The sequence below is a fragment of the Oxyura jamaicensis genome, chromosome Z (genome assembly GCF_011077185.1).
Source record: "Oxyura jamaicensis isolate SHBP4307 breed ruddy duck chromosome Z, BPBGC_Ojam_1.0, whole genome shotgun sequence".
NCBI classification, from domain to species: Eukaryota; Metazoa; Chordata; class Aves; order Anseriformes; family Anatidae; genus Oxyura; species Oxyura jamaicensis.
Window position 1 is genome coordinate 20,488,021 of NC_048926.1, and position 27,567 is coordinate 20,515,587.

At 36.5% G+C, this 27,567-nt stretch overlaps 1 protein-coding gene across 3 annotated transcripts in view; it reads right to left on the reverse strand.

Annotated features, from left to right (window-relative positions):
* Positions 1–27,567, reverse strand: part of PDE4D (phosphodiesterase 4D) — a 651,373-nt gene that overhangs the window by 279,858 nt on the left and 343,948 nt on the right. The window contains exon 1 of one of the 3 annotated variants that reach the window (XM_035310828.1): positions 26,588–27,554. The exons of the other annotated variants lie outside the window; for them this stretch is intronic. Coding sequence (XP_035166719.1) covers positions 26,588–26,634 — 47 coding nt within the window. The 5' untranslated portion in view covers positions 26,635–27,554. Of the gene's footprint in view, positions 1–26,587; positions 27,555–27,567 lie in introns of those variants that run through there. 3 annotated transcript variants of the gene reach the window in all.

The window sequence follows — 27,567 nt, forward strand, 5'->3', positions numbered from 1 at the left end:
ACACACCACCACCATCCCCCAGATGATTTCCGTATGCATCTCCCACAACTTTGGGAATAGTTAGCTCTGAATTTTGAAGATACATTGGTAGGAATGAAGAGTACAGCCAACTGCAAAAGATGATTTGTATTTGGAATACAGTTTGTACTATTAAAGTACTAGAAATGCTGGATAATTAGTCTCTGGATACTTCAAATTACTTACTCCATATTAGTAGACACTTTTCCATACCTCAAATCCCCATCTGGAAAACAGGTTTAATGGTACTTTGTCAGTGCTGTTATAGCACATCATGTAATCATGAAGTTCCTGGATTCTACAGTAGGAAGAGCTAAGGAAATATCATGAAGAGGCCTTTTTTAATCTGATGTGGGTTTGTAATCATTTATTTTGAGAAGGAAGTGAAGGGCTGTTCACTGAACAAGATATGGTGGGCAACTGCAAGTGTAAGATAGGAATAAGGTGTCCTGTGGAATCTATAGTATGCCTTCATGCATTTGGAACATGTAATTCATGAACACAGGAACGCCGAAAGTAAATTTGCCATGTGTTGCAAGTCACCAGAACTGTAATATTTCCAAACTTTTGGATCCTTGGAACCTTCTTTTTTAACATGATTACATTTGTTTTTGTATAACCTCATATACAATAATTTTGGTGCTATTCCTGCAACAAAAGTGAATTTTATATGGTGCTAAATTTATTCAAACAGCTGCATGCAAAATTATGCCTTAGTACATTCTGTAATCTTTAATGGGAGGATATGAGGATTCTATTAGAAAGCTTCTTTACAACTACTCAATTTGCATGTGCATAACAAGCTCATGAGTATGTAACTGGTTATTTCCACATCCCCTATCATTATACTTTTTGAACACCTGAAATTTAAAAGGCAAGGAGTTTGTCTTGGTACAGTCAAGAAAGTATCTTAACAGTTGTAAAGAGATATGTAAATATTTTAACTCTGAATCAGATTAATAACATCATGTCCCACTATATGGAGGAACACAAAATAAGGATGAACAACTGTTGTCCAGACTTTGTCTTCAGAAGTGGAGATAAAAGGTTTTGGGCTATATCACAGAATCACAGAATGGTTAAGATTGGAATGGACCTCTGGAGGTCATCTGGTCCAATGCCCCTACTCAAGTAGGGCCACCTATAGCAGATTGCCCAGGACCACATCCAGGTGGCTTTTGTAGATTTCCAAGGAAGATGACTCCACAACCAATCTGGGCTACCTGGGCCAGGACTCCGTCACCTGCACAGTGGAGATGCTTCCTGATATTCAGATGGAACCTCCTGTGTTCTAGTTCGTGCAATTTGCTTCTTGTCCTGACACTGGGAACCACTGAAAATATCCTGGTTCTGTCTTATTTGCACCCTCCCTTCAGATACGTGTAGACATTGATGAGATCCCCCTGACCTTCCTCTTCTCTAGGGTGAACAGTCCCAGCTCTCTCAATCTCTCCTCATAGGAGAGATACTACTGTACCTTCATCATCATGGTGGCCTTCCACTGGACCCTTTCCAGTATGTCCTTGTCTCTCATGGCTCTGGGGAGCCAAGAACTGACGCAGTACTCCAGGTGCAGCCTCACCAATGGTGAATAGAGGGTGAATAGAGATCTCATCAATGGTGAATAGAATGGTGAATAGAGATCTCCTTTGACCTGCCTGTTAAACTTTGTGTAATGCAGCCAAGAATACCATTAGCCTTCTTAGCAGCAAGGGTACATCTCTGACTCATGCTGAACTTGCTGTCCAGCAGGACCCCAAGGTCCTTTTCTGCAGAGCTGCTTTCCAGCTGAGTAGTCCCCAGCATATCCCGGTGCTGGGATTTTTCCTCCCCAGGTGCAGGACTGTGCAATTTTTGTTGAATTTCAAGACATTTTTGCTAGCTTCTCTCTCCAGCCTGCCCAGGTCCCTCAGGATGGCTGCACAGGCCTCTGTTTGGTCAGCCATTCCTCCCAGCTTCTTGTCATCCATGAATTTACTGATGGTGCCCTCTACCCCATTGTCCAGACTGTTAATGAAGATTTTAAACTGGACTCACCCCTGGTGCATATCCCTCAATACTGGCCTCCAGCTAGACTGCACGACTAACCACTACCCTCTGGGTCTAACAATTCAGACAGCTTTTGATTCACCTCACTGTCTTCTCATTGGGCCCATGGACTTGCGAATGTCTATTTGGCTCAAATATTCCGTGGCCTGATTCTCTTCCACCAAAAATACATCTTTCTTGCTCCAGCCTTTCAGCCTGGCCTCTGGGACCTGGGATTCCTGAAGGCCAGTTTTGATGGTAAAGACTGAGACAAAAAGGCATTCAGGACCTTTGCCTCTTCACTGTCACAGGTAGCCAGGTCTCCTATTTAATTCAGGAGAGGGCCCACACTTTCCCTAGTCTTCCTTTTGTCACTGGGCTACTTGTAGAAGCCCTTCTTGTTGCCTTTGATATCCTTTGCCAGATTCAATTCTATATGGGCTTCAGCTTTCCTAACCTGATCCCTGGCTCTTCAGACAATTTATTGGTATTCCCCCTAGGTTACCTCTCCTTGCTTCCAACCTGTGTAGGCTTCCTTTTAGTGTTTGAGTTTGGCCAGGAGCTCTTTGTTCACCCGTGCAGGCCTCCTTTCATTTTTGCCTGACTTCCTTTTTATTGGGGTGCATCACTCCTTAGCTTGGAGAAGGTGATCCTTAACTATTAACCAGCTTCCTTGGGCCCCTCTACCCTCCAGGGCTTTATCCCACTGTGCTCTGCAAAGTAGATCCTTGAAAAAAGCTCTCTGTAGAAGCCAAACGCTGCTCTCCCAAAGTCCCAGCTTGGGAATTTGCTCTGCATGCTTCTCACTGTCTTCATGACCTCAAATTCCATCATTTCATGGTTACTGCAGCCAAGGCCGCCTTTGACCTTCACATTCCCCACAAACCTCTCCTTGTTGATGACAATATGTTCCAGCATAGCACCTCTCCTCATTGGCTTCTGTATCACCTGGAGAAGGAAGTCGAAGTCATCATCAACACATTCCAGGAACATCCTGGGTTGTTTATGCCAGACTGTGTTGTACCTCCAAAAATGTCTGGGTGCTTAAAGTCTACCATGAAGACCAGGGCTTGTTAATGTGACAGATAGGCTGCTCCTATTTATTTGTTGAGGGCCTCATGTGCTTGTTCTTTCTGGTCAGGTAGCCTGTAGCAGACCCCCACTATAATGTCATCTAGACCTTTTTTCCCTTTAATCCTAACCCCTAAATTCTCAGTCAGCTCCTCATCCATCCCCAGTCAGAGCTCCATCTGCTCAAGTTGGTCACTGACAGAGAGGACGACACCTGCTCCTCATCTTCCATGCCTGTCCTTCCTGAAGAACCTCTATCCTTCCATTATAATATTCCACTTCTGGCAGTGATCCCACAACGTCTCTGTGATACCAATAACATCATAGCCCTGGAAGTGTAAACACTTCTCTAACTCATTTTGTTTATTCCCTGTACTGCATTTACTGTACATGCACATAAGAGGGGCATTCCAGAATGTTGTGTTCCTAGAAAGTTTTGGGGGGGATTTCTCCATAATACTGCCTTGTAGGCCTTTCCTTGCTAACCTGCAAGTGCTGGAGGTGACCCTACTCAAGCCCCCTATCACTGGTTCTGTGATCCCTCCCTGACACATTGCTCCTTCACAGGGCTGCTTGTTACCCTCTCTATCCTCACTTCTCCTGAGTTTTTGTCTCTGCTGCCACCCATATCTGTGTCCACAGGAATATAAATCCAACCACAAATGTCACTTTAATATAAGTGGCAAGACAGAAAACAATTAACTGGGCAAATAAAATTTCTACTGCAAAAATATAGCAATAAGAATAAAATAAATAAATAAATAAACTAGTATTTATCTTTGCCATCAAGTACAATCACTCTATCCACATCTTAACAGAGAGTACAAATAATTGTAAGACATCCAGAAGTTTTTAAGAGTTGCTTTTCTCAGACATTTTCAATGATCTTATCCCCAAGAGTGTAAATTGTTACAGGCTGATCAGTCTCAAAGTTGAGTTCATGTTTACATATGACATAATCACTTCATTTAAAATCAGCATAAGCTTCTTCTTCAGTGAGAAACTGGTAATATCCGCCAATGGTACCCAGTATTCCCTCACTAAGTTTCACAAATCTAAATTTCAGCAAGTGAGCAGCTGAGAGAAAATACCATTTAACATAACATAACCTGGTAAGGCCCACATTAAAAATGAAAGGGAGGCTATTCTGCATACAACAGGTGGTTGTTATTTAATGAATTCACTGCCAAAGGATGTTGTAGTTAAAAAAGTATAAACAGCTTCCAGAGAGTTTGGAAAAACACTTAAGAAACATTTGGACTGAAAATAATTGGAGGCTGGGAGAGTACTTGTGGGAAGCCATCATGTTGCATTTTTTTGTATGGACATCTGCTTGCTGCCAGGATACCAGTCTAGAAGTACTCTCGGTTGCAACTATTACATCCACTGCTCTTTTACAATACAGCCTGAACATATACAATAAACTTGAACTAAAGCAATTTTATCCAGAAAAGATGACAACTATCATGAGAACTAAAAAAAAGGAAGTTACGTTCCAGGCCACACCTCTGCTTTGCTCTGCGTGTAGTTCTTTCTGTCTTTGAATTTCCTCTCCACCCCTATCCCACACAGAATAAACTCTTTGAAGTAGGGATGACTTTTCTCTATGATTCCGAACAATGCTTATGATGAAAAAAAAACTCTTAATCTTGATTATAATCTTTACACCCAATTTTAATACTAAAGAACAGCTATGATATTTCTTAAGAACAAACATTACAGGAGAAAATGCTTTTGCTACTTCCATTTAGCCCTCTGTAAATTTGGTATATATATAAAAAAAAAAAAGGATTGTTAATCAATTAATTAGCTCATGAAAATGCACTTTCATATTCTCACAGAAATATAATATTGAATCAATCATTTTTATTAAAACCAAATATCCTGGGAAAATACAGAAAATAAAAGGAATGAATAAGGAAATGAAAGCTTTTTCACATAAGAAGTATTTTTAATAATGAGCTATTTGTGTAAAAATAAAAAATGTGTACAAAATGAGATAGTTCCTTATTTTTCTCTAAAATAGTATCACTGATACGTTTGGATCACTATTAAAGAAAATAGCAGTAAGAACTGCAGATCCAAATTCCGTATTTCTTAAAACAAGAGAAAACCTTCTTTTTTGGCTACTTGTGGAGTGGATGCTGCATGTTAAACATTCCCCCCCCCCCAGTGCAGCTACATAGAAGAATATATACATCATTTTAAAGATGTTTTTTGTGTATGTTTAATTATTTGTAGTTTGAATAAGGAATAAAACATACATTTTATTTTTATGTTGGAAGGTGTCTTGTAGTTAGCTCCATCACTGACAGTCACTGGACATGAGTCACCATCTCCTCAGGGGAGATCTGGGAGATACTCAGATTTCAGATTAATCTGTAATATTCCTAGATGAACTGTCACAAAAAAACACATGGATGGTCTACAAGCTCTTGTGGTCCTTTCCCAAATCTAGATCTAATGTGACTTGTGCAACAGAATGATAAGCAAGCAGAACTGGTGTCAAACATACCAAGCAGGATGCCAAGAAGATGGCAACACTGAACAAAGCCATGTCTTTCAGTACCTGAAAATTCATTAACCTCTGATACATACTCCTTTCTGCAAGCCACCCTATAAGGCTCAGTAACTTACACCTGTTAATGTCACACTGCACATAGCTGTAGTGCTCTGACCTATAAAAACAGCACCAGAAAGCATTAAGTTGACAGAAAAAAAACTTCACTATTTCCTCCAAAAGTTCTGTATGACAGAAGATGCTTCATAATAGTTTTACCTGTTACAACAATGCAAGGGTTGTTTTCAAAAATACATTTGTAAACATGTTGTTTCTATTTTTATGCTATGGTTGAGCTCGATGCAGGAGCTCTTTCCTGCCATCAATCTGAGAAAAGGATTAATACTATTTTCTTGGGAAAAATAAATAAAAAAATAAAAAATACACACATATCTTCCTACCTACGGTCTCAGAACATTTTCATCTCCATAATTTCCTGGTCCAGGTATTAGACAAATCAACCAGAGAAGAAGTATTACTTGACCTGGTGCTCAGCAACGTCGAAGAGCTCATTAAAAAGGTCAAGACTGGAGGTAGTCTGGGCTACAGTGGTTGAGTTTGTGATCTCAGGAAATAGGGGCCTGACAAAGAGCAAAGTCAAGACCCTAAACTTCTGAAGAGAGAACTTTAAGCTGTTTAAAGACCTAGTAGCTGAGATCTCCTGGAACACTGTCCTTAGGGACAAAGGAGTTGAACAGAGATCAGATAATGACAGGACAAGGGGGAATGGTTTTAAACTAATAGAGGGAAGATTTAGATTAGAGATTAGGAAGAAATTCTTCACTCAGAGGGTGGTGAGGCACTGGAACAGGTTGCCCAGAGTGGTTGTGGATGCCCCATTCCTGGAATTGTTCAAGACCATGTTGGATGAGGCTCTGAGCAACCTGATCTAGTAGATGGCAGGGGGGTTGAAACTAGGCAGGGGGATTGAAATTAGGTGATCTTTGAGGTCCCTTTCAACCCAAGCCATTGTATGATGTCATGATTCATGTAAGTTTTGTAAGTTTTTCCAATCTGGGTCTATATACATGATTTAAAATTGTATTTATTTGTTTGTTTATCTATTTATTTACTCATGTTTCTTATTTCTAATAAAGAGTAATAAATGGTAAAGCAAAATTAAGCAGAAGTCTTGCTCTCTGAATGAAATGCTAGCTGTATGCACAGTCATGCTTGATAACCTACACATTTATATTTGATTATGCCCTCAAATCCTGTAATTCTCATGTATGAGCTATTTTTATTTATAACCTGAAAAGTGTCCTAAATGAATAGACAACCCTGTAAGATCCTGAGGACTCTTACCTACTCTCTCCTATCCTAAAATGTCTGCATTATAAAGAAGTGGGGGTCAAATGCAAAATGACATCTTTTTAAGTAATCTGCTTAGATGAGATTTAACAAAAATCCAAATATTTAGATTCACATAAGCTCAGATTTATAAAATAAATCTCCTCAAAGTATTAATGGTATATAATGATACTGGGTAAACAGCTTTGTCAAGAATAATTTGTATATGAAAACAGAGGTCAGTGTCATACACCTAATTATTCTTTAAAAATGTGTAATATTTCAATAAATAATAAAAAATAAGTAACTCATGCACAGGGTAGGTTCCATAAAGAGCACCTCACATAATAGAATTACTAGTATTTAATCTACAACACTAACAATTGGCTCTGAAATGGATACAAGAAAACAGTATTTCAGCAGGTTTCTTTTAAGAAACATTGATTCACCAGGGAACAATTGCTCCAAAAGTTTCAGAATTATATCTGAGACCTAGTCCCTGAGATGAGCCCTACAGTTTTATCAGGTATTATTACCAAAAGGTAATTTTAGGATATTTAATATCTGGTAAAACCACACTTTACAAATTATTCAGAATATTTCTAAACAGATAAGGATTTGATTTTCAAAAATAATCATCCTTTTACAGAGCATGTTATCACCAGTAATTTTACACTACTGTCTAACTGTGGAATTCATACCAAAGAGCTATGTCACATATAGTTCATGAAAAACAGCCATAATTTTAAAATCTAATCTTTTTTTCCTCAACATATAATCTTCACACCAATTCAAAGTCTCCTTAAAATCCAGATTTTAGATCTTTTTCTAACTGTTTTCTGGTGGAAGTATGCATTGAGATCACTAGTATGTGGCGATCATATTATGGTACTTTGTGTTCAAGCAGTAGGGCCCTCATAGTATCACTTTTGAAACCAAATGTAATCTATTGGTTCATTTATTTAAAACCTGTGAATCTACATGTAAGTATCTATTAAAATCCTATCGCTATAAGTTTGAATGCTTCTTTTACAATTGAATCTTGGCATTTGCATGGCTAAAATGCTTAATTTAAATATAATCCCTTCTTTCATATGATTAATGGATCTGCTGCAGACAGGTATAATATAGAAACCATCTAGAGATTCCTAACTTTATCTAAAAACTAGTGTCAATACACAGAGTTTATCTATATAACCAATGTCAATACACAGAGTTTATCTATAAGATAGCCAGTTTCTTAGTGCAAGCAACAACAAAATTAATATAATTATGTTCTCACTAACTTTTCAGTTTAAAACATCATCTACAAAATGGAAAACAGTAACCATTTGGAACTTACATTTCCTAACTAAGCAGTATTAACGTGCCAATGAGTGAAATGCACAAAGCACACTGTGTTGAGTGTGAGCCTCAGGTCTTCCAATATACATGACTGTCTTGAATACAGGGCTGTTGGGTGTTTTGAGTGTTTTCCTTGCCACAACAGATTCTTTAGAGAATCCCCAAGAATGCAGGAGATTGGCGTCAATATGCTATTCCTCCCGTCCGGTAGGAAGATCACACAAATCCAGGCAGAAACAAAAACAGTATTTCAGTATATTGTTTAACACAATAAAATAAACTGGTTAACACATAATATTTGTTTATTATTCTTTGAATGCAAAATGTTTATCCTCAGGAATTTGTTTTGACACTGAAAAACCTGCAACCTGACTTACTATTTTTTTTTTTTTTTTTTAGGATAGCTAAAACAAAATAATTCTGGGATACCACATTAAATATAAAGCTAGCCAGACACAATTTTCAAATTTGCAACCCTAAGTTAGGCACATATACATCAAAAAATGGCTTGAATTTCACATATACTTAGCAAGCTGAGCTCTCTGACTTTTGACCATATTTTCTAAAATTAGAAATTGATTATTTCACTGGTTCCAAAAATCAGTTTATTGTGTCAGCAAGTGTTTATTTTATTTTATTTTATTTTATTTTATTTTATTAATGTTTATTTTAAAAAATCCTGATTTTTTTTTATTAAGCAAAGATAGGGTCACATTTTTTGAGGTAGGGCAAGGTGGGTGTCTGAATTATTTTAAATTTACATTTTTAACCAAACTTTTACATTCAACATGTTGATTTCATTAGATCATGTTTCAGATGAGAAAGTGGTTTCAATTAAAGGAAGTGAGACAACCCCACTCCACACATCTTGGTAACAAGAGGCTAGCAATTCCAAAGCAAGAAGTTAAAAGTATAGACTGAATACAAAGGTGACAAATGTCAAACTGAGACAAAATTCCACATTCAGAGCAGTTGAACTACCTGCTCTACTTGTAGCACATACAGTGTGTTATGCAATGCAAGAAAACAAAAATCACTCTTTCAGATGTTTCCTGATCTGTCTCAGTATGTTGCTGGGTGGTTAGCAGTGCCAGCATCTGGAAAGTCATAACCATGTATAACCATCTAGGAATAACTGGCCCTTTCAGGGGCAACACACATTTTTATCAGCTTAATGAGAAAGAATTAAATGCCAGAGACCTGAGCATTGACCTGAGCCCTGTAAGCAATCATTAGAGAAGAAGATGGAAGGCAAAGTGAAACACTAGCAATAGATGAGATTGAATCATTTTATAATAATAAAATTAAACTAATTCCAAAAATCTCAGTGTAAAGAAGAAAACTCAACTGAAGCATCAAGACTTAGAAAAATCATTGAATTGATTACTTAGCAATTTTCAAAGACACTTAAGCAGGACATGTGAGAACTCTGACATAGGTTTTCATTGCTGGCATTTGAAAATAATGAGCTATTTAAATATATTTAAATTAACAAAAATACTTCTTATTAAATTATACAAAAATTCAGGTATGCAGTGTGCTTTGCTCCTACAGTTATGGCAATTTGTCATAAACCTTTTAAGATAATTTCTCTCAACAGAAGTCTAGCGGAAAGAGTGACTGTATGGTGTTTCTGCAGAGTGAACTTTACACAGGCACAATTTTCAAGTTTTCCCACATCTTCTACTTGTTGTCAGAATTTAGCAGGATTTTAAAGAACTTCTGAAGCGTCATGCTACCTAATTCCCTTCATAACCTAATCAATCTTCACCCAAGGACTACTCTGAGTTTTGGGGTTTCCACTATATTTCAACACTCACTATCTTTCAACCCCTTCCCATTAAAACTAATCAAGGTCTCCTATGAAGCAGAAGACCATTTGCAATGGAAGATTTTAATTATTGATATATTTCTTGTACAAATGTAGCCTTTATCTTGTTTGCAGAGACCCTTGAAATTATTATGCAGTTAACATGATCAATGATGTTAAAATACCTTTCCTGTATTTTTGTCTGGTTGGTTTTGCCTGACTGTGATGAGAATACAGGTCCTCATTTATAATAAATAAATAAATAAAATAAAATCAGTTTGCATAATCTGCATGTGATTTTCTTTTTAATAAGAAGTAAATGTCAAGGTTGGTGAATTAAATCATGACACAGTATGAATCAAGTCTAGTAACACTGAAGCAGGTGTCTGACGTGCTTCAAAGTTTAAGATATCATTAGGACTAGAGAAAGAAGAGAAGTGCAACATGTCACATGGCTTCCTAACAGTAATACCAGCAACATTAGTGAGAATAATAGCTGCTGACGTCTCAATGAAATTAGCTACAGCAGAGCTGGATTATGAGGCACAGAAATAGTACTAAGAGAACTCAGAACTGCCCTATTAGAAACTGACCTACTAATCACACATTGAGCTAAAAAGCCCTACTGGGTACTAAAAGCCTTCTTCTCACCAATGGTAATATAATTTGATAGAAACTTTCTGATATTTATTTTCACAGTTTAATGCAGAACTACGGTATATGAGAGGAAAATCACTGAATAAGAACTCAGAAATTTGTGCTAAGGAAATTACATCTTAACTGAGAAAAAAAAAAAAAAAGAAAGAAAGAAAGAAATACAGAAATAGGTTTGTTAGCTTGCCATAGAATCACAGAATCATAGAATAACCCACGTTGGAAGGGATGAATAAGGATCATTGAGTCCAGCTCCTGGCTCCACACAGGTCTACCCAGAAATTCAGACCATGTGACTAAGTGCACAGTGCAAACACTTCTTAAACTCCGACAGGCTTTTGGTGCTGTGACTAAGTCCCTATGGTGAGCCTGTTCCAGTGCACAACAACCCTCTCCGTGAATAACCTCTTCCTGATATCCAGCCTGAACCTCCCCTGTCGCAACTTGACCCCATTCCCCTGGGTCCTATCTGGTCACTAAAGAGAACAGATCGGCACCTGCCCCTCCACTCTCCCTCATGAGGAAGCTGTAAGGCCACGATGAGGTCTCCCGTCAGCCTCCTCTTTTCCAGCCTCAACAAGCCAAGTGACCTCAGCTGCTCCTCATATGTCTTCCCCTTTAGGCCCTTCACCATCTTTGTAGCCCTTCTCTGGACACCCTCCAATAGTTTCACACCCTTTTTGCCCAGAACTCCACACAGTACTCGAGGTGAGACTGCACCAGCACACAGTAGAGCGGGACAGTCACCTCCCTTGACTGACTAGCAATGCTGTGCTTGATGCACCCCACGATATAACTGGCCCTCCTCACTGCCAGGGCACACTGCTGGCATTTCTGGAAAACATTTTTTTTCTATAATCTACTACCCCTGAAGAACTGTATTGAGAAGAGCTCTGAGGAGAAAGACCTGGGGGTGTTGATTGATAAGAAGCTCAATATCAGCCAGCAACGTGCACTTGCAGCCTAGAAAGCCAACTGTACCCTGGGCTGCATCAAAAGCAGCATGGCCAGCAGGGTGAGGGAGGTGATTCTGCCAATCAACTGTGCTATTGTGAGACCCCTACCTGGAGTCCTGCATTCAGTTCTGGGGACACCAGCACAAGAAGGACATGGACCTGTTAGAGCAAGTCCACAGGAGGGCCACAAGGATGATCAAGGGGTTGGAGCACCTCTCCTATGCAGACAGGTTGAGGGAGTTGGGGCTGCTCAGACTGGAGAAGAGAAGGCTCTGGGAAGACCTTCTTCAGGGGCCTTAGAGTAACTAAAGGGGGCCTGCAGGAAATCTGGGGAGGGACTCTTTGTCAAGGAGTGATAGGACATGAGGGAATGGCTTTAAACTAAAAGGGGATAGGTTTAGGTTAGATATTAGGAAGATTATTTTTTTTTTTACTCCTAAGTGGTGAGGCACTGGCACAGGTTGCCCACAGAAGCTGTGGATGCCCCATCCCTGAAGGTGCTCAAGGCCACACTGGATGAGGCTTTGAGCAACTTGGTCTGGTGGGAGGTGCCCCTGCCCATAGCAGGGGGATTGGAACTGGATGATCTTTAAGGTCCCTTCCAAACCAAACCCTTCTATGATTCTATGAATTAAAAAATAAAAAATTATGTTCCACTAACTGTCATCATGTTTTCAATCCTCTATATATTAATATCAGTATTCAGTAATACTTACAGCAAGATGTGCAGCAAGAATAATAAATAAGAGGTGTAGCAGAGGTATCTATTTTCTCTTCTGAATGAGAAGTATTTAATAGGAATTATAAATGTCAATATCACCGTAAAAGTATCAAAAATATTGTGGAAAAAAAGTGTGGAAAAATGAAAGTATGGAAAATGAAATTAAATAATGAAATTCAATGCAAATAAACAACCAAAGTACCAAACAGAAGATATACATATAGAAGATATATATATTAAAAATAAACAAAGAACAAAACAAAGAAACAACAACAACAACAATAAAAACATTAAAAAAGCATTTCTTATATAGAACAAGGATTATGTGCTTGGGAACGTTATATGGAAGTTGCTGAACACACATCTTTTAAAATGTCAATGTATCCTTTGTCTGTAGTGAGGATAAGCAAGAAACATTCTAAGATATTGACAAATACACTACCTAAATCAAAATAGAAACTACTTATATAACTGAATGAGATAGAAGAATCCTGCATTCCTGTCACCATAATTCAGGTATTATACTACTGCTTCTGACAGATACACACAGAAACTAAAGTGATACAAAATTTCACCCAAATATGCCATGAATAATGAAAGAGAAAATTAGTCTGTCACTGGAAGATATTCAAGTTGGTAGTATCTATTTAGAATGTTAGCAAAAAAGCCTACTATATTTCTTTTGATTACTTAATTTATTAGAAAACATTAGAAAGCAGAAAATTCAGAGATAGATGTATTTTGTCTAGGCTTGCAGTAACAATACAGAAATTCTTGAACTGAAATTATAATTTTATTAGATCTGCGATGCAGAGATATTAAGGACATTGTATACTTTAAATTACATTTAATAGATTATTATATTCAGACTATTTTATAGAGATATTTCAAGACAGATCAGTTTGGAAATATTTTATAACGCAGTTTCGCTGGATTGTGTCCCACTTTTTTTGTTAAACAAATGAAGTATTTGTCGTGTGTATTAACAGATTATTTCATAATGTGGCATGGAAAAGGGAAAGGAAGTTTGCAGATAAAACTGCTGAAGTAACTAGATTTTTGATTCAGCTATCTAATTTAAAAAATTAAAAATCAATTTGGATTACTCATAAATCATTTTAAACTATTTTTCTCACCAAGATGAAAAACCTATTGAGAAAAGAAGCTGCTGCTAAGAGCAGCATAATTTATTAAACAGCTTGCCCAAGAGACAATGGGATCTATATTTAATTCCTTCCTTTGTTTGCCCTATTCACCATGATACAGAACAACTAAGATGGAAGTATTCTACATACAATTTAACAGCTCAGAGAAAAGAACAGAAGGACACCACATTAGATTACCCCATAGCCTAGTATTTATGGCACTATACAGGACTATGGAATGGTGGAAAACTTAAATATAAGATTCTGCTCTTGTTCTGGTACAAGAGGGTGCCACTTAAACCTTAAACTCCTGTTTGATCTTGGTAGACTGCTCCAACATAGAGCTACCTCCTCCTATGCATCACCATTTTAACAGTTGAAACTACCCATGCAATTTAAGACAAATTTGCTACTTGTATTGACTGAAGCCACATATACAAATGACAATATTAATAATGAAAACAGAAAAATAACCTATATGGGTATCAAAGATAATATAAAATAAACTTATAATTTACATTTACACAATTTACATAGTATTTATACTACAGATACAATACAGGAATTACTTGAAAGTTATCAGTTGTTCCACTAAAACACTTTTATTAGATCCCTGTTATTGCCACAGTTTAGTCCTCGGAAATGAAAGGTTACTACTTTGTTTTTATAAGTACAGCAGGCACCACATAATATCATCTGGAGTTCTTTCAGAAGGAAATTCAAACGTGATTTAAACTTCTAGAGAGACAAAAAATGTCATTAAATGAATTAATTCACCAGAAAGAAACTTGAAATCAGAAGGAACATTCTGAGTGATGCAATCAACTCCCCTGCTGTTACAGGCTTCAAATCATACAACTCTTCTCAGAGCTAATTTTAGCATGCAACAATTGATCATTCATACTTTCCTCCAATATGCTATTGGAAGGTTGTTCTGCCTCTTTTGTCTGATTTCCATCCTAGAGATCCTAGTGGCCAATTAAAACCCATTGATTTCTTGTATTGTGCCAACACAGCTCCAACACATAAATATTAGTATATCTGATGTAACTGTGGCTGCCTAGCAGCAACACCTCCTGGCAGGTTTTAACTTGCTCTTCAGTGATAAAGGATTGACAAGCATGGCATTTCTCTTACCATCTGAAGCACATCTTTATCAATAAAAACTTTACTATTTATTTATTTATTTAAACAAGAATCCTTACAAAATCTGCAACCTACCATCTCCCACCACTGCAGGTATGTATCTAGAACATAACTCTGTTTTCCATTTACTTTCACAATACATAAGGAATTTTTATGGTATGTTCTGTAGCTGAAAACCTTTGTGCAGAAACAAATACATTGCTAAACACTCCGTAATCCCCAGGGGAGGGAAGAAATAATTTAAAAAGTTTTTTCATTTGTTTCGTTGTCGTCTTCTTATGTAAACAGAAAAAAAAATCAACAAAATCAAATATTTTTCTCCAGAAAATGCGATTACATCAATTCACAAAACTTCATGCATAAAAACCCTTGATTCTTGCTTGAAAAAGTCTATATGTACTTTTCATGTTTGATCCCACAAGAGACTCAGAAAGCTAGACAAAATATCTTTGTTATTTTTCTAGACATGCAAGACAATCTTTATTCAAAGTACCCCCAAATATAAAGTGCAAAATTTACATGGATAATAGTGCAGGACATCAAAGGCTCTTTTGGTATCATAAACTTCTTTCCTGTGTTCAGCTGCAAGGACCCCAGCACAAGAAGGACATGGGCATGCTAGAGTCCAGAGAAGGGCCGTGATCAAGGGTTGGAGCACCTCTCCTGTGAAGACAGGTTGAGGGAGCTGGGGCTGCTCAGACTGGAGAAGAGAAGGCTCCAGGGAGATCTCATTGCGGCCTTAGAGTACCTAAAGGGGACCTACAGGAAAGCTGGGGGGGAACTCTTTGTCAGGGAGTATAGTAATAGGACACAGGGGAATGGCTTTAAACTAAAAGAGGATAGGTTTAGATTCACTATTCAGAAGAAATTATTTACTCCTAAGTGGTGAGGCACTGGCACAGGTTGCCCACAGAAGATGTGGATGCCCCATCCCTGGAAGTGTTCAAGGCCAGGCTGGATGGGGCTTTGAGCAACCTGCTCTGGTGGGAGGTGTCCCTGCCCATGGCAGGGGGGTTGGAACTTGGTGATCTTTAAGCTTCTTTCCAAACCAAACCATTGTTGTGATTTGTGATTCTATGAAATAATGGATCTCTTAAAACCTGTAGCAGTCACTATTACTAATAAAATCTCATTCCAACAATGCTGATGTCCTCCACATATGTTAATGAAAGAAAGAACTAATGCATATGCAAACAAACATTTTTTCCTCATAAATTTAGGCATACTTATAAATGATGTGATTCTGTGCTTTCTGTAACTGACAATTAAAATACTGAGTACATTTTCAACAAGAAAATTATGGTATTTGATGACTTGATCTGATGAGGTTTTAAAGGTTTTCTCATGCTTTCCAAATCCTTGCTGTTATCTATGCTATTGATCATGGAAAAGAATAGCATAACTGAACTAGCCTGACGTTTTATATATAACTCTCTTCAAGAGTTCATAGGTAGCTTAAGCACTTAAGATCTGCATGAAACTTTGTAAATACCCTGAATAGGAAAATCTATGGTTTATATAAATATTCGTTCATTATCACCACAAATTCCAAATTCCATTCTATCTGTATTTCTGTCCTGATGACAGCATGGATGACATTTCAGCTTCACTGTTTCTACACCTGTAAATATGCAACAGACTTTAGTTTCACAGTAAACATGAATTTCAACAGACGGTTGTTGCACTAAGAATGTGAAGCCTAGTCACCACCCTCTGTACACTGACAATCCTGCACATCCTTATTTTGAGGGTACAGATAGCAACAAGCATTGAGCTGATGGGGATTTCTGCAAGGGCTTTGCCAGTTGCAACCAGGAAGGAGCAGAATACCCAAAACACATAAATCCTTCCCTGAGTGAGAGCACAATCTGAAGGCACTTTATTACGAACACTGTGGTTTGTTTGTTTTGTTTTGTTTTGTTTTTAGAGGGGGGAAATCTCATATAAATACATATATTCAAATGCAAGTCCCAAAGCACTTCTTCCTGTCCAGCATTCTGCCTCTGTTCCCTCGACTGATAATGAGTGAAATACCCATGAATACATAGATGGCAAATGGCCTTTCAGGAAAGCAATGAACTTAAACTCACAGTCCCAAGTATGCTTAGGTGTTTATATTTTGCAAGTCTAAATCTTTATCAACAGTACTGCATAAGGAGTTGAGTAGTAATGTTGGGGGAAGCTGAGGGAGTTTAGAGGTGAAACATTTGAATGACTGATGGAAAGAGAAAATTTGAATATCTTGAAATTAATTGAATATATTTATTTTCCCTAGGGTTTTGTTTGTTTGTTTGTTTTCAGACACCACCACCTGTCTGGTCAGATCTCTAAATGCAGATCTAAAAGTAAATCCTGAAATTAAAGTATGTTGGTGCATTGGCATGTATTCTATTTCAGGAAGTGCATTCAATTCACCTCTCAGGAAAAAAAAGAAACATATATTTTGTTTTGACACCATATAATGAACATAAGGGCCTAGGTATCCAATCTTATTGTAGAACTGTCTGAACCAATGGTTCAAAAATGTGTATTAAGCAAAACTCTTAAAACTTTTATTCATATTCACTTTGCAGAGGATAAACAGTGCTCTAAATCATCTTCTGTAAAATCCTTCTTCCACTTCATGGAACAAGTGAGTGGGCCTCTAGCTGGTACAATCCCTACCTTATTATGATTTAATCTCTGATTCCTGCTTGGCTGCCATAAATAGCCATACATTAGCTCGGCTGCAGATCAGCATGCATACCTTTTTGTGACTGTGGTATTCCCAGTGGCAGTTACTTTGCCACAAGCCACATCTACTTGCAAAATGCAATCGTAGAGAAGGAAATATGACCAGGCTATGAGGATTATACTGTGTCTTGAGACTCCATTCATGTTAAAGAAGCTAGCAGACAGATCACCAACATAGGCTGTAATAATTTAAGCATCCCAGCAGTTAAAATTTGAAAATGTTTATTATGTAGATAACCAACACAGCATCTTAAATGCCCTTTTACTCAGACAGACCTTCCTAGCAAATAATTATGGCCACACATCAAAAACTAATCCCCATGTTAAAATTTGCCTAATTTTGGAGAGGGTGATTTCAGTATTTGTAAGTTGGATATTCCAAATACTGTTGGATTAGAAAGCAGGGAAAGATCAGAGGTCCTTAACAACTTTCCTTCTCTGGGGGGTTGTTAGGGTTATACTTTCATTGGACAGGTCAGTCTGCTGCAGTCTACTCCCTGTAGGAGATGATGAACATTTTGTATGGCAATTATCCAAAGGGTTAGGAAATTCCGCAGTCACTGATGTACTTTTACCCTGAAGAACATTCCAGAGCCACTTCTGATCAAAATCTCAAATGGGAATAAGGAAAGATGAGGTATTTGTTAATTGGTAACCTTCACCTATGCTCCCCTTCAAGATCTCTGAGTTAGAGTACAGTCAAGAGAACTACTGTCTCACAAAATTAGATAACTGGCAAGAAATCCAGAAGGGCTGAAACAATGCACACACATGGGAAAAAAAAAAAAAAAAAAAAAAATCACAAATGGTCTAAGATGCATAAAGAGACATCCTAAGAAAATGTTCAGTTGGCCAATAATTGGTCAATACCATAACTGCAGCTGAAGTCTAGATATACCTGTTTATATTTTCCCTTTAAAATAACACCATAGTAAGAAACATGGTAACCTGTTACTGTTAATGTCTCAAGTATTGAGACAAACTAAATGAAAATATCTCCAGCGTTAATCGTTTGATAACTAAAATTTACTCAGTTCTTTGAAATCATTAGCTGCCTATGGAGAATACAGATGGATACAAAGGCAAGCAAAATCGGTTTTTGAAATGTCTTCGCTATTACTTAAACATACATATCACAGGAGTATGTGAATATTCATTGACGGTTCTACCAACTCTAAACAGCAAAGCTATTTCACCACTAAGTTCTTGTCCAGCTTTGAATTTGCAAGCCATATTATAGGTGTGTCATAACTGTTTTCAGTTTAAAGGTAATTAAACTTTGAAAACTTTAGATTCCTTTTCAATAACATAAGGTATACCAGCATCACCAGAAAACAAATTAATTTTAAAAAAGTTGATGGTTAAAGATCTCATTCTTTAATATCTATTCCAATAAATTATCAAAGAAAAATAAATCCCATAATAATGTGTAATAAGACTCATGAAAGTAATGCAATACAAAATTTTATGATTCTAGGACAAACACAAAATATCTTTTTCTTTAAAATGATCCAAAGATTGTATGATTATTCTCAAGGCATAGAACTGACCTTGGAACTTCAGCCAGTAACTGTTGTGTCAAACCCAACAACTTGTAAAGATCACAAAATGTTAAGAGTTACGTCCATATGATAAGCGTAGGTAACTTTTAATCCTTAGCTACTGACAGTGTAAAAATGTATCTGCAGTTAAGATCAAAGACCATTTGTTGATGGCTGAAATTAAGAATTTGACAGTAACTATGTAAGAATTATGGATTCAGGAGCTACATTTCATTGCAGATGGAAAGACAGTAAGAGTTAGAGTTACCACTTTTTACGTCAATAAGAATCATCTGTTTTCCTGAAGGGAACAAGCTGTAATCTGTCATACCAAAGTAACCAAATTAAAAGGAGACAATATGAAATAATACAGTTTAAATTCCTTCAGACAATTGAGAATAGGAAGCCATGCTACTTCAGGATAAATAAATAAATAAATAAATAAACCTTCTACATGTTTTCCATAAAGTTATTGAATATTGTCATATGAAGTTGACAAATTCGAAGTTGGAATATAGGAGGAATAGAGACCCTCCATTTGAGAGGTGAACTAAGCTAAGTAAACAAATGAAAAAAGACAGTTCCCTTTGAACAACAGAATTTGAGACTCAGGAATACTTTGTATCACTATACCTTTCCAGTGTCGGAATTATCATTAATATTCCAACAATTCTTTTAATCAGTTCTCAATAGAAAGAGGATTGCTGCCTAAATACAGCAAAATACAAATCTTCATAACAGTTTTCCCTACTAATATTTTAAAATAGTAATAAATTGCCAAGGTAATGTAGAAATACCAACTTAGCCACCTTTAAAACTAGTAGAGAAATATACAAACCTTTCTTCTGTTAATATTTCCAGATGTTATAATGGAAATGGTTTGGACACTTAAAAAATAGTTACCAGTTTCCTAAGCAAAGTAGTTAATTTCTTTTTTCAGATGTTGGAGCTGATTATGTCCACTCCTTTGAAATTTTGTTTTTTTGCATACTTCATTTTGCCAACCCCATGGACATGAAAAATGATTCCATTTATTAACAGCTACCGATCAATAACTTTTACTGGAAATATTCTCATCGCCTTTCCGGTTAACATAAAAACTATCTTAAAGTGTTCTCCTGTTACCAAAGAGTCAATCCAATCATATAATAGTATCAAGCATCATGTATTCTGTTCAGGTTTCAGCAGACAATACTGGAATCCAGTTAGTATTAACATAAAAAAAATGTTATATGCATAGTGTACAAGTGAAACCTAGCTATTTATATTTTAATGAGATTAAGAAAAATCATCAAGAATAATTAAAGTCATAAATTATATTTGTTGACCAACCTTCTTCAATTTTGTAAGCATTAGCTTCTCGTGTTTCTTCTCTTCCCACTCTCTACTCTCCTCTTCTCCCTGCTCCCATATAACATGTTGAACTAAAATAGCAAATCTTAACGGACAAGTCTTTGGTTGTCTCCAAATGCCAAGTATGTGGATCTCAAGCAAACTTGCTAATTTACCAGAACACTTAAAACTATAATTTCTTTTTCCAGTAGAAGCCAAACTCCCATCCTGAAATGACCCCATCTGTGAATTAAAAAACATACCCTCTTAACATAGATCAAAGAATTTAGAAACAATATAAGAATCCAGAAATTTACTTAAATGAAATGTAAGTAATACACAATATATAATAAACATATTTAATGTAATAATCACTTTTTTCTTCATTATTACCATTGTTTAAAAAGTAGTGGTGTAAGGTAATTTTTGCTGAGTCAAAGTACAGGTAGAGATTAATTCTTCCAAAAGAAAATGAGAAGGTGGCTCTTTGTAAGTAGGCACGAGTGAAGAGACTGTAGAGGAATTGCATAAAAAATCAACAGGGAGTTTTATGAGTAAAAAAGCTTAAAGTACTTTCTTGTATTGTGATGTAAGCTAACAAGAAGGCTAAAATCCAGAAGATATAAATCAGGATTATATACAGAAAAAAGAAGACTTCCTGAAAGATTATAAGATCCTCCAAGAAACAACTTGACTAATTTAGTCTGAAAATGACTGGTTAAAAAAGATGGGTGTGACCTACAGCAAAATGTTGTCTGTTAACTACCCAGTCATTACAGTACATAAAGAAAAGCACATTCTGTATATCCGGGGAGACCACGAGAAAATGGAAACAATTCAGAATGTGCACATTATGATAATTTTCACACATATGTACAAAATTGTTAAGGTGTTATAACAAACTACTTTACCACTACTTAGAGCAACATACATACACAGATGGTTTTACTGTATATTAATATATATGTATATCGACAAATATATATGTAGAAGTGCATACCTATATATAAATATATAATCACATTCCAGAGCAAAAATAGCAATAGAAACCTACTGTGTTCTATCTAATCCTGTCAAGACACAGTGTTTCAAAGTGTTTTCAGTCCAAATTAACAAAACAAACCAGGCAGTGCATCCAAATGACAGAGGTATGAAATAACTTCATTGATCATAAACTGAGGGCAGAAGAGCAAAAGGTGGGCTTTGGAAAAGTCCATAGTAGGACTCCACTGTGAACTAAAAATTGTCATTCCATATTCCTCCTTGCATATTGGAAATCCTAAATTTCAAGGGGCAAAATTTGAGTTTGAATCACTTCATAAAGAAAATGAATACATTAGTTATTCAAAAAAAAAAAAAAAAAAGTTAAATGATTCTAGAATAGCAGATTAAAATCCCAACAGGATACTAATCTGTCTAGGACCAAAAGTCCCAAAGTGAGCCACCACTGTTTGCATTAGTTCATAAGGTTACATTTTCATTCCTGCATATAAATTTTACTTTTAAAAGTGCCGCAACTATTGCATTGAAGATTATAGAGTACTTCAGTGGTAAGGCATGTAATTTATATATACAGATACAGATAGATACAGATCTAGCCTATCCATCAGGAGCATTGTCAGGCTTAGGTGACTAGTAGTATCTCAGGAGCACTTTTGTTTTTTTGCATGGCTGCCTTACAGAAAGTTAACTCTTGGCTAATATGAATTATAGAAAAATAAATCCTTGCCCTAGTTCCAAATGGTAAAAATATTTTCATCTCTTCACTGCAACTCAGCATATTAAACACTGTTTGGGTGCTACTGGTCAGCTAAGTTGTTAGAAATATGAAGGAAAAGGCAATAGATGTCTTAAAATGAAACTGTTTCATTCAGTATATAGACCTTACTAAATTCATCCTAACTGAAGCAATAAACTTCAACAATGCCTGAAGCAAAGCAACACCTGTTACTGAGCACAAGAAAACATGGAATAAGGTGACCTTTCATACTTAGCAGTACTGTGAAAACGTACTGGTCACAGAGGATTAAACAAACTTTTTTTCATCTCTGGAAGCATCCTTCTTAGTTTAACAAATAATTATTTTTTTCCCCTCCAAGCTCCAGTCTCAAATCCAGATTTCCAAAGGAAGAATTGTTATATTCCTCTGAAATTTTTATGTTAACATCTTAAGTCTAAAATACTAAAATCTGGTAAAATACTGCACTGAAAAGAAATTCAGAAAAAAAAAAAAAAAAAGAAAATAGTTTTTTTTTTCCACTAAACAAAATGTTCTAGAACAAACATGTAAGAAAATAACTGTGTGAAACATTTCATTCTGGTTTGGGTTAGAAGAAAAGTGTCCTAACTCTTTGACATAGCGTTGTTCAGACTCAGTTCCCCATGATTATTTAGTGAGCTTTGGTGACTCAACATGTCATAAGGATGTACCAAAAGTTCGTGCATTAGGATTGAGATCTTCATTTCCATCAGTTTTCTTCACAGTTACAGAATGGAACGACCTGTGTAATAATGTAAAGTCAAACCATTTTGGCTGGCCAAAATCCATGTGGGTTTCTATAAAATGTATAAACAAAAAAATTAGTATCATTACTTTTGAATTCTGGGGACAAAATAAGACAGAATCATAGTAACAACTACATTCATTCAGGGATTTACTAAGGTGTTTTTCAAAACGCTAGTCAAAAAATTAATCTAAAACAAATAATAGCAGGAAATGAGATGCACTAGTCTCCTTTTGCCTTGGATGAGCCATATAGAACAATAAGGATCAAATCAAGTATATATAGCAGGATTAAAAAGGAACCAGGAAAGGACATTTTTTTTCTTATTCACTGCCTTGGTAAGCAAATTAAGTTTAATTCAATCTTATAGCATGAAAGCTGGCAGAAAAGGATGGATTCATAGGTTGCATTTTTTTACTCAGAAAAGTTGGTGTGTTCACCTGTATATTAATTTCAAACCTCTAACATCTTAAAAGATAGATGTTCTTTAACACAGGTTTTTCAATTCTACTTTTCCTGTGGTAAAAATAAAAGCCATGTGCAATATTTGTTTACTCGATTAGGCAAGCCAAATTGAATACAATGTTTATCTTTATTTGGTTTGGCATCAAAAAGACAGATAAATGTAATGGAAAGGAAAGCTAGGTTATACAATTCAGCAGTAAATGTTTCTAAAATTGTTTTCAATGTGAATGGCAGTAAGCTGCATGCTGTTAATACATAATTTATGTTATATAGTGTGCAGTGTGGTAACTAGTTATAAAATGTTATTCTTTCTTCTACTATCATCATGTTTCTCACTGTTACTCAGACTAGCTTTATCCTCACCTGGGACAACACTTGCCCCAACCACTGTACCCCTTTAATTCTATGTGTTTAATATTTGCTTCTCTGCAACACATACCGCCTGAAACAGCTTATGACAAAATACCTCTTTTTTGTCTACTCCATTCTCATTTCTATGCCCTTTAAAGTACATTCAGATTATAGCTACCCTTATCTGCCTGATATAGTTTTGATCCCAATTGTACAGCCAGGGAATATTTTACAGTTGGTTTTGCATAGCAGTCAGTTCCTTTCTATTACTAACGTCACCAGGATGGTTCAGATACTGGAGTTCTCACCATACCTCCAAAAGCTTCTGCGTTCACATTCACACCCTGTTCTAAGGGCCACCAGCTTTATGCTGTTCTTTTCCTAAACCCATTTAGAGGACAAAAACACCAAAACACATCCACCACCTTGACTCATATGACACACTGATAAAAAAATAAATTTCAAAGGTGTTTTTTTTTTTTTTCTCCCTCCCCCATATTCCAGGGAGAACTATCACGTGACAGCATAGTGTATATCTCTCAGGTATAGAAGATACCTTAAAAAAGCAACATCCCTAAGGTACAGAAAATTCTTAGTTCTACTTCTGAATAACATGAATCTGCATGCAGATGAAGATTACAAATTATCATAAAGTACATGATGCTGGCCACAAAACAGCTTTGATATGTTGCATCAGCACTGGGGAAGCATTATTAAAGGACGATCAACTAATATTTGTATTAAACACAAAACTAATTGGGTCCATGACATATATCATTTCCTTTACCTTTATTATCATCCTTTAATGGACAGACATCTGAAAGTAGCATAAGGTGAGGTTATATACATATAGGAGAACATTTTTCTTCATGACAATTATAATTCACAAAATAAAAGGTTGCCATACCTGTTAGGCAAAGCATAGATTTGTGAAGGTTCAGAATTAAAAAAAAAAAAAAAAAAAAAGCTATGACTGGCAGCTTGGAATTATGTTACCCATAAATGCTTCTTACAAACCTACTGTAGCATGAATAAGCAAATTTGCCAGTCCTCCAAGTCTTGAGGAACAAGAGTGGGCTAAAAATGTTTCAATACTAAGTTAAGGTATAGCATTTAGTAAACACAAACGTAGGCATGGTACAGTTTCCATTGACTTAAAATACTAAACATAGATCATCTAATTAAATTGATTTAATTGCCACAGCAAACACTTCTGCCATAGTCTTGCCTCAACAAGGGGTACATGTTCTGTGGAAAACAGCATGGGGCTGGGAAGAAGCACACAGGAAAAACAGCTAACTACATTTTAGAGAGGATAAATAAAGAGTTAGTTTGCTCAAAATCCATTTCAAAAGACTGCAGACTTCATGTTGTTTTAAAACCATTTAGACAGAAGATGGACCCCGGAGGTTAAAATGTTCTTAAAATTATTGCTCTAAGTTATTAAAAACAGAAGTAGGCCAAATTCTTAGAAGACAAAGGAAATTGTCTTCCTGTTAGGTGTGCAGTCCAGTACTCTTTCCAACACATTTTGCTAAATAAACTGCCAAGACAGAAAGATTAAATATATTAAAGATCACATTGTTAATTTTCCTTGGTGACCAGAAGTTGGCTATAAAAGGTTTTTTTATGTAAACTAAAATGGTCTTAGGTGGAATAAAATGTAATGAAAAACTGCACATGCATCAAAAGGGAAGCAAGTCTACCAATTATTTATTAAAATTAAAGTAATAAGAGAAAACGAGCAGCCAGAGCATCACACACCCCTTCCCCCTTCCGCCCCCCCCCCCCCCCCCCCCATAATCTGACACTCTGCTTGCAGGCTTCTGCCATTGGCTCTGCATGCAGGAGCCGGTGCCTCTGACAAATGACACTCAGCTGACGCCAGCACTGGTGCTGCCAGGCACCAGGGTCTCGATTCTTGTACTGTTCCTCTTAAATACAACTTCAAAATGTCATGAAAATGATTTGGCCTTAAGAACTCTGCTAACATGTTTCCCAGGGAAAATTCTTCCTGCAAATTAGTCATATACAGAGGCTAACATACACTGAGGGCATATCTTTCAAAAATATATGCACATGAAACCAATCTCACAACTTGAATGCAAATTTCCTCCAGTGAGCTTCCATAATTATGTTTGCCATTAAAAGACTCAATATTTACCCAATGAGCACAAGTTTTCTAGAAAAGTATTCTTGCAGTAGCTAATGTTCACTAAACACTAATCAAGACAAATTCCAACATAAAGAGCATGACATGACGCAACAACCACTGGTAGAATTTATAAGCAAGTCAACTGCACTGTATTGCAAAGAAAGTTACGGAGAAAGACTGTTCAGTGAGCAAGAACTATAGATGTCTGTGGTTTAGCAAGGAAACAGATGTTTTAATGATGATAAAGGGATTTTAATGCTATGTAACTGTCTTCCAAACACTTGAAAGCCTACCAGACAAATGATTTGAAGATTACTGTATTATCATATGAATGAACATTTTTTCCTGTTTTCAGGTCACTTGAATGTATTGAAATAAGCTCCAGGGCTAACAACACAATATGAAAGGATGAAAATACATCTTCATCACTTCCGTCTAGCAATGCTAAGAAAGAAATGGGAAGAAGTATTTCTGTACCTTTGATACAGGAAGAAAATGTTTCCCTGCTCAAAAGGCTTTTATCATATAGAAAAGCATGACCATAATAATTCCATTTTTATCACTTGTCTCTTCTGTGCAAGCAAAGGAGTGCCAAACATATTCCTTCAGCAGTACTATCTCTGTGCTCTGTGAGATTCTCATAGCCCAGTTAGTCCTCATTTGACATTAATGTGGGAAAAAACACAGCATCTGGTACTTGCCATGGTATTTTGCAAACAAGCATTTTGAGTTTAACAATCTGTAATGTGTATTGATTACTCACCATATCCATGAATGCCTCCTAAAGGGGAAATTATTCACATGCATCATGTTCACAGATCTTCCAACATTAGTGTTTTCCTTGTCAGACAGCTTTATCTGTTATGGTATTCATAGATGCATTCCAGAACAACTGCACGAGCAGTTAACAGCAGGGATTATTGCAAGAATAACTGTAATCCACAAAAATAAAAATTCCCAGGATCTGAAGAAAGACTTGTCACAGGGTTTTCTAGGTACATGTCCATCCATTTATGCCTTACTTGCTACTTAGACATTAAACTAATCAGTATACAGAAACAATATGACAATGCCAACAGTTTGCCTTGATAAAAATCCAAGTGGTTTTAATATGAATTAAAGCATCTTCATAGGCAGCATCTTGTACAGTTGGAAAAGGTTAGTCAAAAGGTAGCTTCTTGTCATCCATGCCAAATCAGTGGTGAGAGGAAAATGTGTAACTTCAGATTGCTTTGCCATGTTCAGAAAGGAATATTGCTTTTTCTTCTTTCTTAGACACATATTCATCACTGATCACTCTAATGCAGATTTCCCTTATTACAAGCCCAGGGAACAGGATGGTGTTTAATAGCCATGTACAACAAAACCAAACTTCTTTCTGAATTTGATTCTCTGGGTTTATTTCTTCATCTAAGAAAGAAGGAAGGAAGTATGCTTTTTCTACTCCATAGAACAGGACTACAGTTACAGACCATCATGACACAAGATCACATCATGATCAAATTCGCTTTTGCTGTCTAACCCCACAAGAAGGCTGTCTGCTCCCTTTAAGTAAAATGACTAAGCTATTGATTCTTGCACTGCAGAACCTAGTTCTCTTTTGATGTGACACTGTACATAAAAATCATGTGCATAATTTTTTATGTTGCAAAACGAAAGCACAGCCTTAAGTCCTGTGTTGTCTGAGAATTCTTTCTCTGCTGTCCTTTTGTTTGTTTTTATTTTTTATTCCCTCCCCCCCCC